Source organism: Cervus canadensis, chromosome 15, assembly GCF_019320065.1.
Source record: "Cervus canadensis isolate Bull #8, Minnesota chromosome 15, ASM1932006v1, whole genome shotgun sequence".
In the NCBI taxonomy this organism is placed as follows: Eukaryota; Metazoa; Chordata; class Mammalia; order Artiodactyla; family Cervidae; genus Cervus; species Cervus canadensis.
In genome coordinates this window covers 10,741,424-10,761,057 of record NC_057400.1, presented here as the reverse complement: position 1 = coordinate 10,761,057, position 19,634 = coordinate 10,741,424, and the positions used below count along the sequence as shown (strand labels likewise).

Below are 19,634 nucleotides of genomic sequence, written 5' to 3'. Positions count from 1 at the left end.
ACACAGAAGACAAAACGCATACTCATTTAGTCAAAGAAAAAGAAGGAGAAAGCAAAGTAATGCAAAATTAGAAATGGCTAGTGGGAAATAAAGGACTTTTTAATAAAGCATAAGAGAGTATGTTGCAGACCTCTATGTCAATTCATTTGAAAACTCAGATGAGATGAAAAATTTCATGAAGAAATAAACTGTCCCCAGTATAGCTGCAGAACTTAAATTAATGACATAGAAGAAGCAGAATGTTACCAAAGAACTACACCACAAATGAGCACCATGCTCACGTGATTCCATTAAAAGAATTTTGTTAGGCTTTCAAAGGCAATGCCAATACAATTTAAATTATCTATAAAATAGATTTTCTTTGTAGTTGCTATAAAAAGCCTTTTTAAAAATTTAATAACAATTTCTGGTTAAAATATATATATCCTGCATACTAGATCACTTCATTTGTGGCTGATTCTTTGTGACCCCATGGGCTATATAGCCCACCAGGCTCCTCTGTTCATGGGATTCTCCAGGGAAGAATACTGGAGTGGGTTGACATGTCCTCCTCCAGGGGATCTTCCTGATTCAGGGACTGAACCTTTATCTCCTGAGGCTCCTGCATTGCAGGCAAATCCTTTACCACTGAGCCACTGGGGAAGTGATGAAACATGTATCTCAGCCCCTAAATCATTCTAGTGTCATTCCCATCATCAACATCAGGAGCAAGGGAGAATGCACACTATCCACTATTTTGTAAAGTGATTTTGGAAGCTAATGAGACAAGAATAAACAACCAGATATAAAATTTGGAAAAGCATTTAGTGAGACAGCACCATAGATATTTAGTATATATAAATCAATAACTTTCATAGATGCAAAATATAACCAATTAAAAGGGTCTGATAAAAGAGAGAGGCCTATATGAACTACTTAGTTATAAAAATGAAAGTGAAAATATATGATATGTACAAAACACATATGAGGACATTAAAACATTCTGGAAATATATAAAGTAGACTTGAACAAATGGGAAAATACCTATATTTTCCTGTAGAATAACTGAAAATAATAAGATTATCATTGATTATAAAACTAATAGTATCCCAATAAGATATTCCAATAAGTTTTTATTTGCTTGAACTATAAATGCTTATTTCTACATTCCTGTGGGAAAAGAGAGATGTAATTATATCTAGGGGAATCCTATAAAAAAGAACAATGAGTAAGAATGGGTCCTAAATAATATGGATATTAAAAAATCTATAACTAAAAGTGTGTGGTATTTGGACATGACTTAACAGAGATTAGATATAGCTATATAACAGTATAGATATAATACAGAAATAGACTCAGGTACATATAGAAATGTAATATATAATGCAAGCAGCATTTTAAATCACTGAAAAAATGAATTTTTTGTAAAATTACTTTAGGAAAACTGGTATAGAAGTAGTTCCAGACTACTACCATAACTCTAAAATGACAAAGCTCTAATTTTAAAAATTGAACCTTACCTGTACTAGGAGGAAACACGAGTAAATTCTTTGTAATCCTTTAAACTACGCATCATCTCCTAGAAGTAGTATAGGAATATGTTGGCAAACTTGATTTTATAAGGAACAAGAAAAAATAGGTGGCAAATACTACCATAATCAATGTCAACACAAAATGAGAAACCAGGAAAAAATATTTGCAGTATATATCTTACAAAAATGGATATAAAGAATTCTAAAATACACATAAGATCAGAAATAAAAGAAGTCTCATCTAATAGATACCATAAACATTAGATTCAAATAAAAGAATAATGCAAATAGCATTATATATGAAAGTGAAAATGAAGTCACTCAGTGGTGTCCGACTCTTTGCAACCCCATGGACATCAGCCTCCTCCTTCCATGGGATTTTCTAGGCAAGAGTACTGGAGTGAGTTGCCATTTCCTTCTCCAGGGAATCTTCCCGACCCAGGGATTGAACCCAGGTCTCCTGCATTGTAGACAGATGTTTTACCATCTGAGCCACCAGGGAAGTCATAACATTATATATATTTGCACACACACACACACACACACACACACACACAAACATACATGTGCGCTAAGTCACTTCCCTCATGGTCAACTCTTTGTGACCCTATGGTCCATAGTCCACCAGGCTCCTCTGTCCATGGAATTCTTCAGGCCATAATACTGGAGTGGGTTGCCATTTCCCTCTCCAGGAGATCTTCCCAACCCAGGGATGCAACCTGCCTCTCTTATGTCTCCTGCATTGACAGATAGGTTCTTTACCACTAGTGCCGCCTGAGAAGCCCCTAGGCATTAGCATATATAAACATAGAGGTACACATAGATGTTCAACTTTTCTTCTAAGAAAAATGAAAAGTGAAATTACACCAATATCCCTGTCATAAGTTGAGTTTCACAAGAAGCTTCTTATGAAATAAGGATTAACCTGCAGGCCAATTTTTACAGAGATCAGTATTTCTGAAAAGTAGAAGCAAGCAAGATGGGGCAGAAGAATTTAAGCAGTGGTGCCATCTGAATGAAGGCCTCAGCCAATCCCATAGAGACTTCTGGACAGGAATAGCCTTTCAGAGAAGTCCCAAGTTAAGGCAGGAAGAATGGACTTCTATATTCAAATCTTGATCAGGTTGTCCTTTGAAGGACTGTTGAAGAGATATGATATTGAAGAGGCCATTTCTTCAGTCCAGGCCATCCCCAGAGAAGACTGACAACTGAGGGCCTTTTCCCAGCAGCACCTCTAGCCACTGGAGAGATGGGTCCTTCTAGAAGGAAGTTCTGGTTGGCATCCATCATGTCTACCATAGCAACATTTCTCACCTGTCAGATTAGCAAAAATTCAAACACTGACCAATGTGTTCTGTAACATATCCATGGAAAGACTGTACTTTCAGGGATCATTTCTGCAGATCACTGTATGTCCATGGGAAAACAGGCACCTTATAATACATTACTGGTAGATGGGAAGAATGGTACTTTCCTCGTGGAGGAATGTATCCCGAAGATATTTCCCTACATGTTAAACCACAAACATATAACAGGGTTAATCACTACAGCATTTTTTGAGATGTTCATCACTGGAGGATAGTTGAATGAATTATGATAAATCCACACAAGGGAGAGCTATGTAAGAATTAAGAAGATATATAATAAATGATATAGATCACATCCCACACACTCTCTAATTTATGTATATATATATATATATATATATATATATATATATATATGTAATTAGGTTTGCATTTATATTTATAGCAATAAAATATTAATTTTATTAATTTTATAAAAATCTCCACCAGAAAAAAAGGATAAATAAAAGCCTAGTGAAGAGAAGTTTTTTTTTTCCTCTCTGTGTTGAAACAGGGTGAGATCAAGACTTCTGCCAGTGTAAATGTATATGTATATGTATACATTTTTAACATATTGTAAAATAAAAAGAATTAGGATATGAATTTTGAGATATGACTAAGAACACATACATGCCAGCATGCACATAGGACATGTGGACATCTCTCTCGGTTTACCTATTTCTTCTGAAAACATCCAGAACTAACAACATTAGAGTAGCAATGAGTGTACCTAAACTCAGACTTTGATATATAAACATAATCCAGTGGAAAATATTTCTTGAGAAATTATTGTTATGAGGGTTTAGCTTGAAGGGGTTCCCATTAACCCAATTTTGTTAATTTCAGTATCATAAAGAGTAACAATAAAAAGACTGACAACAATAATGGAACATAACATATCAGATGTAAAATGTTTATAGTAATATCAAAGAGAAAGACAATGAACACATGTGAGCGTGGAAAAGTAAGGAAAGATTTTTTAACAGAAGAATATTGTTCAGTTGATCAGTCCTGTCTGTTTCTTGGTGATCCCATGAACTGCAGCATGCAGGCTTCCCTGTCCTTCATCATCTCCCGGAGCTTGCTCAAACTCATATCCACTGAGTCAGTGATGCTATCCAACCATCTCATCCTCTGTCGTCTTCTTCTCCTGCCTTCAATCTTTCCCAGCATCAAGGTCTTTTCTAATGAGGTGGCCAAAGTATTGGAGCTTCAGTTTCAACATCAGTCCCTCCAATGTATAGTCAGGACTGATTTTCTTTAAGTTTGACTGATTTGATCTCTTTGCTGTCCAAGAGACTCTCAAGAGTTGTCTCCAACACCACAGTTCAAAAATCTCGATTCTTTGGCATTCAGCTTTCTTTATGGTTCAACACTCACATCCATACATGACTACTGGAAGAAAAATAGCTTTGATTAAATGACACTTTGTTGGCAAAGCAATGTCTCCGTATTTTAATGTGCTGTCTAGGTTTGTCATAGCTTTTATTTCAAGGAGCAAGCGTCTTTAAGTTCCATGGTGGCAGTCATCATCTACAGTGATTTTGAAGCGGAAGAAAATAAAGTCTGTCATAGTTTCCATTGTTTCCCAGTCTATCTGCCATGAAGTGATGGGACCAAATGCCATGATCTTAGTTTTCTGAATGTTGAGTTCTAAGCCAGATTTTTCACTCTCCTCTTTTACCTTCATCAAGAGGCTCTTTAGTTCCTCTTTGCTTCAGAAGAATACTATGTAATAAGTATAGAAGGGATGTTACAGTGAGAAAATCACTTTGAAATGATAATTTAATCAAGGAAAGGTCATGAATCATTGACTACTGAGCAGATAGTTCATTGAAGAAAACCTAGTCATATAAAGTGCATTATCATCACACTTTTAATTTCAAGGTGAAATGCATTTTTGCAAAAAAATGTATCCCCCAGTACCCTGCAAGCAGCATTGTTAAGAGTGAGGAGATGAGTACCAGTATGTTTCCTGATGTGAAGTATAAGTTCAGTTCAGTTCAGTCACTCAGTTGTGTCTGACTCTTTGCCACCCCATGGACTGCAGCATGCCAGGCTCCCTGTCCATCACCAACTCCCGGAGTTTACTCAAATTCATGTTCATTGAGTCGGTGATGCCATCCAATTATCTCATCCTCTGTCGTCCCTTTCTCCTCCCACCTTCAATCTTTCCCAGCATCTGGGTCTTTTCAAATGATTTAGCTCTTCGCATCTGTGGCCAAAGTATTGGAGTTTCAGCTTCAACATCAGTCTTTCCAATGAATATTCAGGGCTGATTTTCTTTATGATGGGCTGGTTGGATCTCCTTGCTATCCAAGGGACACTCAGGAGTCTTCTCCAGCACCACAGTTCAAAAGCATCAATTCTTTGGCACTCAGTGAAGTAAAAGAGGTATCCATCATCACCCTATAATATCCTTGCCAAAGATGTTAGTCTAAATTGTATCATAAAAACAATCAGATAATCCAGAATGTGGGCATTCTATAAGACTGCTGGACTAAGAGTCTTCAAAATGTTTGATGTTTTAGAAATAAAAAAAATGATAGGATAACATTTACTTTAAAAGAGACTAAAGAGGTAACAACCCAATGCAATGATCAGATAGATGATAGATAGATAGATAGATAGATAGATAGATAGATAGATAGATATGGAGATATTTGGGTTACTTAGGGCAATGTGGATATTAGAACATAGACTATACATTTAGATGATATTAATGTTATTATTATTTGAACTGTGGTGTTGGAGAAGACTCATGAGAGTCTCTTGGACTGCAAGCAGATCCAGCCAGTCAATCCTAAAGGAAATCAGTCCTGAGTATTCAATGGAAGGACTGAGGCTGAAGCTGAAGCTTCAATACTTTGGCCACCTGATGTGAAGAACTGACTCATTGGGAAAGACCCTGATGCTGGGAAAGATTGGGGGGAGGAGGAGAGGGGGACAACAGAGGATGAGATGATTGGATGGCATCATCGACTCAATGGACACGAGTTTGAGCAAGCTCCTGGAGTTGGCGATAGACAGGGAAGCCTGGCCTGCTGCAGTCCATGGGTCACAAACAGACATGACTGAGCACTGAACTGAATGTTATTATTTGGGGCTTTCCAGGTGGTGCTAGTGGTAAAAAATCTGCCTACCAATGCAGGAGATGCAAGAGATGTGGGTTCAATCCCTGGAATAGGAAATGGCAACCTACTCCAATATTTTTGGCTGCAAAATTCTATAGGCAGAAGAGCCTGACAGGCTACAGTCTACTGGGCCTCAAAGAGCCAGATATGACTGAGCAACGGAGCACATAGCATACACAATGTTATTATCATAGGTGTGATATGCCATTTGCTTATATGAGAAAATATTCTTACTTTTGAGAAATGCATACTGAAATATTTAGAGCCAAAATAGTCTGATGTTTTCAAGTTAGTTTCAAATGACTCAGCATATGAATAAAAGGGGAGGGTTAATTTTTGAAATGTTGATGTTTGGTGAGTCTCAGTAACACTCAAATGGATATTTATGTCCTGTTCATTAACCTTTCTGCAACTTTGAAAATTTTCTTAATAAAAAGGTAGTGGGACATAATGGGATATAATTTCATACTTATTAATTTGACAAAAAAATTAGTCATGAAATTAACTGTTGGTGAGGAAGTGGACAAAATGTGGAGCCACAGAAACTGATATTGCTAGTAGATTCTAAATTGGCACAACTTTTGAAAATAACCTGTCACTATTGGTGGGCTTCCCAAGTGACTCGGTGGTAAAGACTCCATCTGCCAAGCAGGAGACTCAAGTTTGTTCCCTGGGTGGGGAAGATCTCCTGGAGAAGAAAATGGCAACCCACTCCAGTATTCCTGCCTGAAAAATCCCACAAACAGAAGAGCCTGGTGGACTTAAGTCCATGGGGTCTCAAAAGAGTCTGACACAACTTAGCAACTAAACAACATTGAGTTAGGTAGAAGATATTTATCTTTCGACAAGCAATCCTATGTATCAGTGCTTTTAAAAAAAAAAAAAAATTTAGTTGAAGGATAATTGCTTTACAGAATTTCGTGGTTTTCTCTCATACATCAACAAGAATCAGCCATAAGTATACCCATGTCCCCTCCCTCCCAGACCTCTCTCCCATCTCCCTTCCCACCCAACCCTTTGGCCTGTTGCAGAGCCCCTGGTTGAGTTCCCTGAGTCTTAAAGCAAATTCCCACTGGCTCTGTTCCCACACGGCATTGTAAATTTCTCTGTTACTTGCTCCATACATCTCCCCTTCTCCCTCCTCTCCTCCCACCTTGTCTGTAGGTTTGTTCTCTATGTCTGTTTCCCCATTGCTGCCCTTAAAATAAATTCATCAGTGCCATTTCTTCAGATTTCATATATATGTGTCAGTATATGATATTTATATTTCTCTTTCTGACTTACTTCACTCTGTATAATGGGCTCTAGTTTTGTCCACCTCATTAGAACATGTTCAAATGTGTTCCTTTTTATGGCTGAGTGGTATTCCATTGTATATATGTACCACAGCTTCTCTATCCATTCATCTGTTGATGGACATCTAGGTTGCTTCCATGTTCTAGCTATTGTAAATAGAGCTGCAGTGAACACTGGGGTACATTTGTTTTTTTCAGTTTTTATTTCCTCAGGGTGTATGCCTAGAAATGGGATTGCTGGGTCATATGGTGTTTTTTTTAAAGGCGTCTCCATGCCATCTTCCATAGTGACTGTACCAACTGACATTCCCACCAGCAATACAAGAGTGTGGCCTTTTCTCCACACCCTCTCCAGCATTTATTGTTTGTAGACTTTTTGATGATGGCCATTCTGATTGGTGTGAGATGGTATCTCATTGTAGTTTTGATTTGCATTTCTCTGATAATGAGTGATGTTGAGCATCTTTTCATGTGCTTGTTAGCCATCTGTATGTCTTCTTTGGAGACATGTCTCTTCAGGTCCCTTTCCTACTTTTTGATTGTGTTGTTTGCATTTTTGGTATTGAGTTGTATAAGCTGCTTGTATAATTTGGAATTAATTCTTTATCACTTGTTTCCCTTGCTATTATTTTCCCCCATTCTGAGGGTTGTCTTTTCACCTTGTTTGTAGTTTCCTTTGTTGTGCAAAAGCATTTAAGTTTAATTAGGTCCCACTTGTTTATTTTTGTTTTTATTTCCATTACTCTAGGAGGTGGGTCATAGAAGATCTTGCTTTGATCTATGTCATCAAGTGTTCTGCCTATGTTCTCCTCTAAGAGTTTAATAGTTTGTGGTCTTGAATTTAGGTCTTTAATCCATTCTGAGTTTATCTTTGTGTGTGGCATTAGGTAAGTGATCTAATTTCATTCTTTGCATGCAGTTGTCCAATTTTCCCAGCACCACATGACTTATTGAAGAGGCTGTCTTTACCCCATTATATATTCTTGCCTCCTTTGTCAAAAAAAATAAGGTACCAGTACCCATGGGTGCATGGGTTTATCTCTGGGTTCTCTATCTTGTTCCATTCATCTATATTTCTGTTTTTGTGCCAGTACCCTGCTGTCTTGATGACTGTAGCTCTGGTGTATAGTCTGAAGTCAGGAAGGTTGATTCCTCCAGCTCCATTCTTCTTTCTCAAGACTGCTTTTTGCTATTTGGGGTCTTTTGTGTTTCCATATGAATTGTGAAATTTTTCATTTCAGTTTGGTAAAAAAAGTCATTGGTAATTTGATAGGGATCACATTGAATCTGTAGATTGCATTTGGTAGTATAGTCATTTTCACAGTATTGATTCTTCCCACCCAGAAACATGGAATATCTGTCCATCTGTTTATGTCATCTTTAATTTCTTTCATCAGTGTTTTATAGTTTTCCGTATACAGATCTTTTGTTTCCTTAGGTAGTTTTATTCCTAGATATTTTAATCTTTTTGTTGCAATGGTGAATGGTATTGATTCCTTAATTCCTCTTTCTGATTTTTCACTGTTAGTATATAGGAGTGGGAGTGATTTCTGAGTATTGACCTTGTATCCTGTGACTTTGCTGAATTCGCTGATTAGCTCTAGTAATTTTCTGATAGTATCTTTTGGGTTTTCTATGTATAGTATCATGTTATCTGCAAACAGTGAGAGTTTTACTTCTTCTTTTCCAATCTGGATTCCTTTTATTTCTTTTTCTTCTCTAATTGCTGTAGTTAGGGCTTCCAAAATTATGTTGAATAATAGTGGTGAGAGGGGACATGCCTGTCTGTTCCTGATCTTAGAGGGAAAGTGTTTAATGTTTCAACATTGAGAATAATGTTTGCTGTGGGCTTTTCATATATGGCCTTTACTATGTTGAGGTAGGTTTCTTCTATGCCCTTTTTTTTGAAGAGTTTTTATCATAAATGAATGCTGGATTTTACCAAAGGCTTTTTCTGCATCTATTGAGATTATCATATGGTTTTTATCTTTCAATTTGTTGATACAGTTTATCACACTGATTGATTTGCATATACTGAAGACTCCTTGAATCCCTAGAATAAACCCAACTTGATCATGGTGTATGAGATTTTTAATGTTGTTGGATTCTGTTTGCTAGAATTTTGTTAAGGATTTTTGCATCTATGTTCATCAGCGATATTGGCCTGTAATTTTCATTTTTCATGTTGTCTTTTCTTGGCTTTGGTATCAGGGTGATTGTAGCCTTGTAGAATGAATTTGGAAGTGTTCCTTCCTCTGCAATTTTTTTGAAGAGTTTCAGAAAATAGGCATTAACTCTTCTCTGAATGTTTGATAGAATTCCCCTGTGAAGCATTCTGGCCCTGGGCTTGTTGGGGGGAGATTTTTGATCACTGTTTCAATTTCAGTGTTTGTAATTTGGTTGTTCATAATTTCCATTTCTTCCTGGTTCAGTCTTGGGAGGCTGATCTTTTCTAAGTATCTGTCCATTTCCTCTAGGTTGTCCATTTTATTAGAATATAGTTGCTCATAATATTCTCTTATGATCCTTTGTATTCCTGTTGTCTGTTGTAACCTCCCCTTATTAATTTCTAATTTTATTGGTTTGATTTTTCTCCCTTTTTTTCTTGATGAATCTAGCTAGTGGTTTGTCAGTTTTGTTAATTTTCTCAAAGAACCAGCTTTTAGTTTTATTAATCTTTGCTATTGTTTCCTTTGTTTCTTTTTCATTTGTTTCTGCTCTGATTTTTATGATCTTCTTCCTTCTGCTGACTTTGGGTGGTTTTTGTTCTTCTTTTTCCAGCTGCTTTAGATGTAGAGTTAGGCTGTCTATTTGATGTTTTTCTTTCTTCTTGACTTATGGTTGTATTGCTATAAACCTCCCTCTTAGAACTGCTTTTGCTAAGTCCCATAGGTTTTGGGTCGTCGTATTTTCATTGTCATTTTTTTCTAGACATCTTTTGATTGCTTCTTTTATTTCTTCAGTAACCTCTTTGTTATTTAGTAATGTATTGTTTAATCACCATGAGTTTGTGTTTTTTGCTGTTTTTTTTTTTTTCTCCTGTAGTTGATATCTAGCCTCATAGCATTATAGTCAGAAGATACTTAATACAATTTCAATTTTCTTAAATTTACTGAGGCTTGATTTGTGGTCCAAGATGTGGTCTGTCCTCGAGAATGTTCCATGTGCACTTGAGAAAAAATTGTATTCTTCTGTATTTGGATGGAAAGTCCCAAAGATATCAATTAAGTCTATTTGGTCTAATGTTTCCTTTAAGATTTGTGTTTCCTTATTGATTCTTGGTTTTGATGATCTGTCCATTGATGACAGTGGGGTGTTAAAGTCCCCTACTATTATTGTGTTGCTGATGATTTCTCCTCCTATGTCTGTTAGTTTGCCTTATGTGTTGAGGTGCTCCTATGTTGGGTGCACAGATATTTACAATTGCTATGTCTTCTTCTTGGATTGATCCCTAGATCATTATGTAGTGTCCTTCTTTTTCTCTTATGATATTCTTTATATTAAAGTCTATTTTGTCCAAAATAAGGATTGACACTCCAGCTTTCTTTTGGTTTCCATTCACATGGAATATCTTATTCCATCCTTTTACTTTCAGTCTGTATGTGTCTCTAGGTCTGAAGTGGGTCTCCTGTAGGCAGTATATATATGGGTCTTGTTTTTGTATCCATTCAGTCAGTCTGTATCTTTCGATTGGTGCATTTAATCCATTTACATTTAAGGTAATTATTGATACACATGTTCCTATTGGCATTTTCTTGATTATTTTGGGTTTGTTTTTGTAAGTTTTTCCTTTCTCTTGTGTTTACTGGCTATGTAAATCCCTTTAGTATTTCTTGCAAGGTTGGTTTGTTGGTGCTGAATTCTCTTAATTTCTCCTTGTCTATAAAGCTTTTTTGATTTCTCCGTCAATTTTGAATGAGATCTTTGGCAGGGAGAGTAATTGTGGTTGTAGGATTTTCTCTTTCAGTAATTTAAATATATCCTGCCATTCCCTTCTGGCCTGTAGAGTTTCTGCTGAAAGATCTGCTGTTAATCATATGGTTTTTCTCTTGTATGTTACTTGTTGCTTTCCCCTTGCTGCTTTTAATATTCTTTCTTTGTGCTTAATCTGTCTCTTGATGTGTTTCTCCTTGGGTTCATCCTGTAGGAGACTCTCTGCGCTTCTTGGATTTGATTGACTATTTCCCATGTTGGGGAAGTTTTCAACTATAATTTCTTAAAAAATTTTCTCAGTGTTTTTCTTCTTCCTCTGGGACCCCTATAACTCAAATATTGGTGTGTTTAATATTGTCCCAAAGGTCTCTGAGGCTTTCCTCAATTCTTTTCATTCCTTTCCCTTTATTCTGCTCTTCAGCAGTTGTTTCCACCACTCTATCCTCCAGCTCACTTATCCATTCCTCTGCCTGTTATTCTGCTATTGGTTCCTTCTAGTGTATTTTTAATTTCAGTAATTGTGTTATTCATCTCTGTTTGCTTATTCTTTATTTCTTGTATGTCCTTGGTGATTGTATTAACTGTGTTAAATGCTTCTTGCATTTTCTCCATTCTATTTTCAAGTCTTGGGAGCATCTTTACTATAATTATTCTGAGTTCTCTTTCAGGGAGATTACTTATTTCCTCTTTATTTATTTAGTCTTTTGAGTTTCTACCTTGCTCTTTCATTTGTCTTGTATTTCTTTGTCTTTTCATCATCATCTTTTTTTTTTTTTTTTTTCTAACTTGGTCCATTTGAGTTCTCCTTTTCCCAGGCTTTAGGGTTGTATTACTTCTTCCTTTTGATTTTTGCACTTGGAGGGAAATGTTAGTCGGGTGGTTTGTGTTGATTTCTTGTTGGGGTGACTTGTGCCTGTGTTCTAGTGGGAGGAGATAAAGTAGATAATTACAGAAATACTGGGAAATACACACACACACTTCCACATATACAGTTATAACCAAAGTGTTCTAAAGAAAACAGTGCAGGAGATTGACTTGGTGAGACAGGGAAACCAGAGGTGATATCAACCAATTGAAAGAAGAGTTAGCTAATGCTCAGTCTGATAATCTGAGCACGAATGGAAGGCCAACTGGGGAATCGAGCATAGAGATCTCAACAATGTAACTTACTTGGTGAAAGCAGAAAGAGAGGGAAAAAAGGGAGAATTTAAAAAGAGAGGAAAAAAATAAGAGAAGGGAGGGAAAAGAGAAAAGGAAAGGATGGAGAAGAGGACTAAAAAATAAAAAAAGAGAGAGAAAAGATAAAATAGAAAAGAAAACATGAATAGACGTGTGTGAAAAAGATTTGTATATATATTCAGGAATAGCTACAGCCAGTAAAGAACAGTAGGTAAAGCAGTTGAATATATCCAAATCAAAATAAATAAAAAACTCATCAAGAAAAAAGAAAAGAAAAAGAAAAAATAAGTGAGGAGGAAGAAAGAAGAAAAAGAAAAACCTAAAATGAATTTTTTTCTTGCTATTTTTTTTGACAAAAAACACAGAGGAAAACTCCACAGCACTGCAAAAGGCTAATATGGAGGTGGAAATATATAGGGGGAATAAACCATGTGATTTATATGAAAAAAAAGGAAACAAAATCTTAAAATGATTTTTTTTTTTTTTAAACAAGGAAAACTCCACAGCATCGCAAAAAGCTAATGTGATAGTGGAAATGTGTTGGGGAATAAGCAGTGTGATTTATAAGAAGAAAGAATCTTAACATGATTTTTTTTTTTTTTTTTAAATAACAAGATAAACAAAGAGGAAAACTCCACAACACCGCTAAATGCTAGTGTGAAGGTGGAGATATGTTGGGGGGAAAAATGGTGTGATTTATAAGAGAAAAAAAGGAAAAAGGGAAAAAAAATAAATAAACAGGGTTTTCAAGGTCATAGTCCTTGGTTGTGGAGTCTGCCTTTGTGGATGGGGTTGGGTTAGTGTCCAGTGATGTTTTCCTGGTTGGTGGAGCTCGTGTCTGGGTTCTGGTTGATGGAGTTGGATCTTGTCTTTCTCGAGGGCGGTGCCGTTTCCAGTAGGAGATTTTGGAGTGTCTGTGGGTTAAGTATGCCTTTGGGCAATCCGGCTTTCCCAGTGTTAGGCGCGTCTATTTTCGCAGCTGCTTCAAAGCGTCTCTCTCAGCATCTATGCAGTGCAGCCAGTCCCTACTTGTTCCTGGGATCACTGCTGGTGATTCAGTTCCCCCGTCCCACCCTGCGCTGCCGGCCGAGACTTCCTAGGTAGGTGCTTACCTGGATGCTTCTGCGTCCCGCGACGTGCGGGGGCTTCCCTCAGCCCCCCAAGCCCACCTCTGGCTCGCAGGGCTGTGTGCACTTGACTCTCAGTTCCCGAGGTCCACCGTCTGCGTCGCGAGTTTTCTGTGCACTTGTCTCGTCTCACTGCCGGCAGTCTGTCCCGGGGGCTATTTGTTCTTCCAGCTGTGCCGGGAGGGTTGTGTGCGCTGCCGGGTTTGTACGCCTTCCCTCTCCGGGCACCCTAGTCCCGCCCTGGGCGCGGGCTGTGTCTGTCTGCGCGGTCCCGGGGCCTGCCGTCTGTGCTGCTTGCTACTGGGTTTATCTGCCCGTCACACTGGCCACCGGGACTGGCTGTGCTGCAAGGCTTGTGTGCGCTGGCTGGCTCTGTAGGCCGCACGCTCTCGGGTCCCAAGCCTGCCTCTGTTTGGGGCTACAGTCCATGAGCTGTTCACGAGCTCAGAAGTACAGCTTTCTCAGTTTACTGCCCTCCAAGTCCCTGATTTGGAGAAGGCAATGGCACCCCACTTCAGCACTCGTGCCTGGAAAATCCCATGGATGGAGGAGCCTGGTAGGCTGCAGTCCATGGGGTCGCGAAGAAGAGTCGACACGACTGAGCGACTTCACTTTCACTTCTCACTTTCACACATTGGAGAAGGAAATGGCAACCCACTCCAGCGTTCTTGCCTGGAGAATCCCAGGGACGGGGGAGCCTGGTGGGCTGCCGTCTATGGGGTCTCACAGAGTCGGACACGACTGAAGCGACTTAGCAGCAGCAGCAGCAGAAGTCCCTGATTTCCCAAACTTCGTCGTAGGTCCCCTTTGGGCCTACCTGTGAGGGAGTTTCCCTGCGCATGGGAACTTCTGTTTCACGGCTCCCTCCCTCCTTTGGGGCACAAGTTCCTGCCCAGAAGTTGTCTGTCTTTTCCCTTTTATGTCTCCCTTTTCTCTCCTACCTCATTTCAGGGAGCTTAGCCTGTCCCCCTGGAGGCCTGGAGTCTTCTGCTGTCGCCTAGAGGTTGCTTTGTAGGAGTCGTTTCATATCTTGATGAGTTTTTTATGTATCTCGGGGGAGGCTGGTGATCTCCCCGTCTTACTCCTCCACCATCTTCTCTGTGCTCCCTCCAGGAGTTTTTCCCACTTATCAGCATTTGTCTCAAGAAAACCCTGCCACATGCACAAGGAGACATTAATAAAGTGGTCCACAGACAGCTTGATTTAAAGAGCAAAAATTTGGAAAAACTCAAATATCAAAAAATAATTTTTTCTGTATTCATGCATATAATAAAATACCATATAGCAGTGAAAATAAACTATGTCTACAAGTGTCAACATGAATTAATCTCAGAAATAAATTGTTGAGTGAAAATAGCAAATCTATCAATATTATTCTCAATACACATGCTACAAAGGTTAAAAGCATATAACACTTAAAATCTATTTGAAATGAAGTTTGCTCTATGTTTTATTCAAAGCTATTCAAACTGTTTAGCTGTCAATCATTTAGATTAACGCTATCAAAGTCCTGTGTCTATACTAAATGACTAGATGACTTCCTATGTCAAGGTGATGCTATCCATGTAGTCCTATGTGGAGATGTTTTCTGAATGATTTTCCTACAGCATAGGGATAAAGGTACTGTCTTGCCTGTAACTATGGTTATGTGAATGTGTATTCATTCTTGAGATTGAAAACAAGAAACTCAATGTTAACTAAGTACTAAAGAATTAAAAGTGACAGGGGCAGTTAGCACTTTGGTGTCGACCAGAGAGATGCTATTTAAATAAAAGAGAAATCAATATTTTCTATTTCTTTGCAGAGTAAAAGTGAGCAAATTACCGTGCGGCATCTGACATCAGGAAACTGGGAAGTGATAAAGATCCTGGCGTATGATGAAACTACACAAAAAATGTGAGTGTTTTTATTCTCCAGTCAAGTTGGAAGTCAGTGTTGTTAAATGCAATCTTATCTGCCAGATTTATTTTTGCTTACCATGGTCCTAATCCAAGTAGCCCGGCCATGCAAAAAACAACCTTTAGGACTCTCCCTCAGCTTCACCCAGAGAGATGCTTACACAAGACACATTTGCATAGACACATGCACGCACACACACACAGAGTCACACTGATACAGACTGTGAGAGACCATGGAAAAAAAGTATGACAACATTTTAAGAAAAGATATGTTTCCCAAATGAATCAAAGTCCTGCTGTTGAATAATAGAAAAGGTCTTGCCTATCCTTTGGCAGTTGGAAAATGCAAGTGAAAAACTCAGTGTTGCAAAAATTGATTGGTACCTGATGTTTGTGTTGTTTCTTTTCATGGGCAGTTACTTTCTGAGCACCGAGTCATCTCCCAGAGGGAGGCAACTGTACAGGTAAGCACTGTGAGAGGACCTTCCCGCACAGGTCGGTTCCTCAGGGGCCATCCACACCGCATAGTCACAGGATGGAGAGATCTGAAGTTGCATTTTTGGTATGACTAGGAGAGAGCCAACTCAGTGTGACAAAACCTCATCTCTGGACCATTGTGAGCATAAAGGTTTGGAACTGGAGTGGAGGCCATCTTATTCCTCTTTTATTTTTTGCCTCACTTGTTTTTATCCTTTCAAAATATCTTTTTTTTTTTTTTTTGAGGCTTGCATCTCTCAATGACACATATCACTAGCATTTCCTTATTTCCCCAATAGCTTTTTGTTGTGCTGTGCCTCATTTAAAGTTTTCAGTATATGAGGCCTTCCCTGATCAAACCAGTCAATCTAAAGGAAATCAATCCTAAATATTCATTGATTCTGAAGCTGAAGCTCCAATACTTTGGCCACCTGGTAGGAAAAACTGACTCATTATAAAAGACCTTGATGCTGGGAAAGATTGAAGTCAGGAGGAGAAGGGGATGACAGAGGATCAGGTGGTTGGATGGCATCACCAACTTGATGGACATGAGTTTGAACAAGCTCTGGGAGTGATGATGGACAAGGAACCTTGGCATGCTGCAGTCCATGGGATCAAAAAGAGTTGGACAGGACTGAGCAACTGAACTGAACTGAACTGGTGTCTCAAATGGTAAAGAATCCACCTGCAATGCAGGAGACCCAGGTTCATCCCTGGGTCAGGAAGATCCCCTAGAGAAGGGAATGGCTACCCATTCTGTATTCTTGCCTGGAGAATCCCATAGACAGAGGAGTGGGCTATAGTCAATGGGGTCGCAAAGAGTCAGAAATGACTGAACGACTAAGCACACATGCAATACTCTACACGTGTGATTTATTCCTGAACAAATTAAAGCATTGTGGACATTTACTAGAATAGATCAAGTGGCAGTTTCTCTCTCCCCACTCTCAGAATGTATAAAATCCATAGATTGTTATTTAAGCCAGGCATGGCCCTTGATTACTAAAATAGAGCTGTGGACGGGAACTATTTTCATCTCTCCAATTTTCCCAGATGGAAAGCTATATTCATAAAAGGGTTTAAGGTCATACCTATTTCGTATTAAAAATGTCTCCTCACTCAGAAAGCTTTCACTGGGGCTTCCCAAGAATGACTTTCATTTTTGCCTGGCAAGCAACTTATTAATTCTAGACTTCATATATCCTTTCTAATTTCCTTTTCACAGATCCATTTTTAAAGTGTCAAAACTGCCATGGCATATTCTCAGTGGAAATTCATCATGTTTGAAGCAGTGTCACCAGTGATTCTTACCAAGTAGCCTAGACTTTCCTTTGAGAGCAAAAATGCATGTTTCAAGTACCCTTACTCACTCTAATTCACCCACACACTATTATTTATGCATAAATCACTGTCATCTGAAGTCAGCCTCTCCTCGTTTTAATCACATATTGCAATATGTCATTTTCACATTCTTTGTTTTTTTCTCTTAGAGTCTGGAACACATGTTCTCAATTCTAATGACTTTCAAAGGAAGAACAGCTCTTTATTTAAAGAGACTGATTCTAATTTTAGCTTAGACATCTTGATTAAAGTATTGGTCACTTTCTAGTTTTGGTTACCTAAAACTTATCTTTCTTGAAACTTATATTGTGGTTAATATTGGTGGTCAAGAACAATCTCTTAGAGAGATAGAAATACTTGACTGATGTTTTACTTCTCTCATTTTGTAAAACTCTTAAAGAAAAATGAGTGTCAGAAAATTACATTTGGCTAAGTTCAGCTAATGGAGCTGCCTCATCCTCTCCTCCTTTTATTAGCCTAAAATGTGATTTGAGTAACAATGAGTTCTTAGATTTGTGGGCTTCTCAGACAGTAAAGAATCTGCCTTCAGTGCAGGAGATTTGGGTTCGATTCCTGGGTCAAGAAGATCCCCTTTGAAGGAAAGGGCAACCCTCTCCAGTATTCCTACCTGGAGAATTCCATGGACAGAGGAGCCTAGCAGGCTACAATCCATGGGGCCACAAAGAGTCGAACATGACTGAACTAGTAACACACTTATGGGTTTCCGAGGTGGCACCAGAGGTACAGAACCTGTCTGCCAATGTAGGACATGTAAGAGGCATGGATTTGATCCCTGCGTCGGGAAGATCCCCCGGAGAAGGGCATGGCAACCTACTCCAGGATTCTGGCCTGGAGAATCCCCATGGACAGAGAGCCTGGCGGGCTACAGTCCATGGGGTCACAAAAAGCTGTACGCAACTGAAGCAAATGAGCGCACACACACGTCTCTAGCGACTGAGGCAGAGCAGTACAACAGCCAATGTATCTATGACCTGTGCTAGTGTGGAAGACTGGGTTACAACCAAAATATACAACCAATGGATTTTTCTTTACATGGCTCATCAGGTGCCAGTTGACTTGACTATAAGAAAATGTCAGTGTTTAACCCAAAAAACTCAATCATTGTCTTGTCCAGGTCCATAAAAATAATAATTGGTTGATTTAATTTATGGGATTAACAGAGTCAGAATTGCTACCATATTCGGTGTCATGATTTTGTCTCAAAGTATGCTTTTCTTTATTTTTACTGATTTCATAATCTAAATAATGAGAAAATACCAATATAAATTTTTGGGGAACTTGGATCTGAAAAATTATATGACAGAGTAGAAAGACAAAAGTCAAATTATGTGTGTGACTGCCACACATTCATAGTCTGTCTGTGGTGATAGTTCTGCAATATTGTGACTGAAATTAACCATATACTTGAAAACTGGCTAAAATGGTGAATGTTGTTTTATCACAGTTTAAAAGAAAAAAAAACAAGGCTATGATTTATCATAAGGATGAAACTAGCTAATGTATTTAAGTGCCTATTATACTGATCACTTCAGATATAAAGGAAAATTTTGGTTTATAATGAACCCAAAATGTTTCAAGTGTGAAGTTGTGACTTTGTGAAGTATAATATACTATGTGTTTTATTCCAAAATGCAACTGAGAATATTTTGTCCAGCCAAGTTTCAGAAAGTGTATCATTAGCAGTGTTTTTGTCTAGCAGCACAGATAATTTATGATTAATCATAATTTATTAGTTCTTTCAACTAATATTATTGCTAGTGACTATGCTTATTTGTGTGGGTAATTTCTTTCTAGACTTTACAAAGAAATATCTATAAAATATAACTAAGAATAAGTTACATTGAGTCCTGGGAAAGTCAGTTTCTTTAAAGCATATATAACTATATACATGTTGTATATGTATAGGTGTTCATAATTTTAATTTTTTTACTGAGAAGAAAAATGTGTATGTCTTAACATTAGTAATGGAAATTGACTTCGCATTTTTATGATAAATGATAATTTATAAGGAACTTCAATTTAAATAATACTGTAACTTCTTTATGTTAATATTTAAATAATGATATCACACATTCAAGTACCTGGAATAGTAGCATTTCTCACTTTCTTTTTCTTTCCCCAGTGCTTCTACTGAAGGCTTATTGAATCGTCAATGTATTTCATGTAATTTTATGAAAGAACAATGCACATATTTTGATGCCAGTTTTAGTCCCATGAATCAACATTTTTTATTACTCTGTAAAGGTAATAGTTGATTTCTGTTAAAATTTATTTTATCAATTTTGTTTAATCAGTATCTATTACTATCAGTAGTAATGATTACCCTCAATCTATGATTTTATATTCCTAGTTTACACAAGTTTTTGTTTAAA

The 19,634-nt window shown here is 37.9% G+C and overlaps 1 protein-coding gene across 2 annotated transcripts in view; it reads left to right on the top strand.

The window, feature by feature from the left end:
* DPP10 (dipeptidyl peptidase like 10) overlaps positions 1 to 19,634 on the top strand; it is a 716,172-nt gene that overhangs the window by 644,057 nt on the left and 52,481 nt on the right. For both annotated transcript variants that reach the window (XM_043488102.1, XM_043488101.1), the window contains 3 exons: positions 15,330 to 15,421; positions 15,840 to 15,887; positions 19,385 to 19,506. In XM_043488102.1, coding sequence (XP_043344037.1) covers positions 15,330 to 15,421; positions 15,840 to 15,887; positions 19,385 to 19,506 — 262 coding nt within the window. The remainder of the gene's footprint in view (positions 1 to 15,329; positions 15,422 to 15,839; positions 15,888 to 19,384; positions 19,507 to 19,634) is intronic.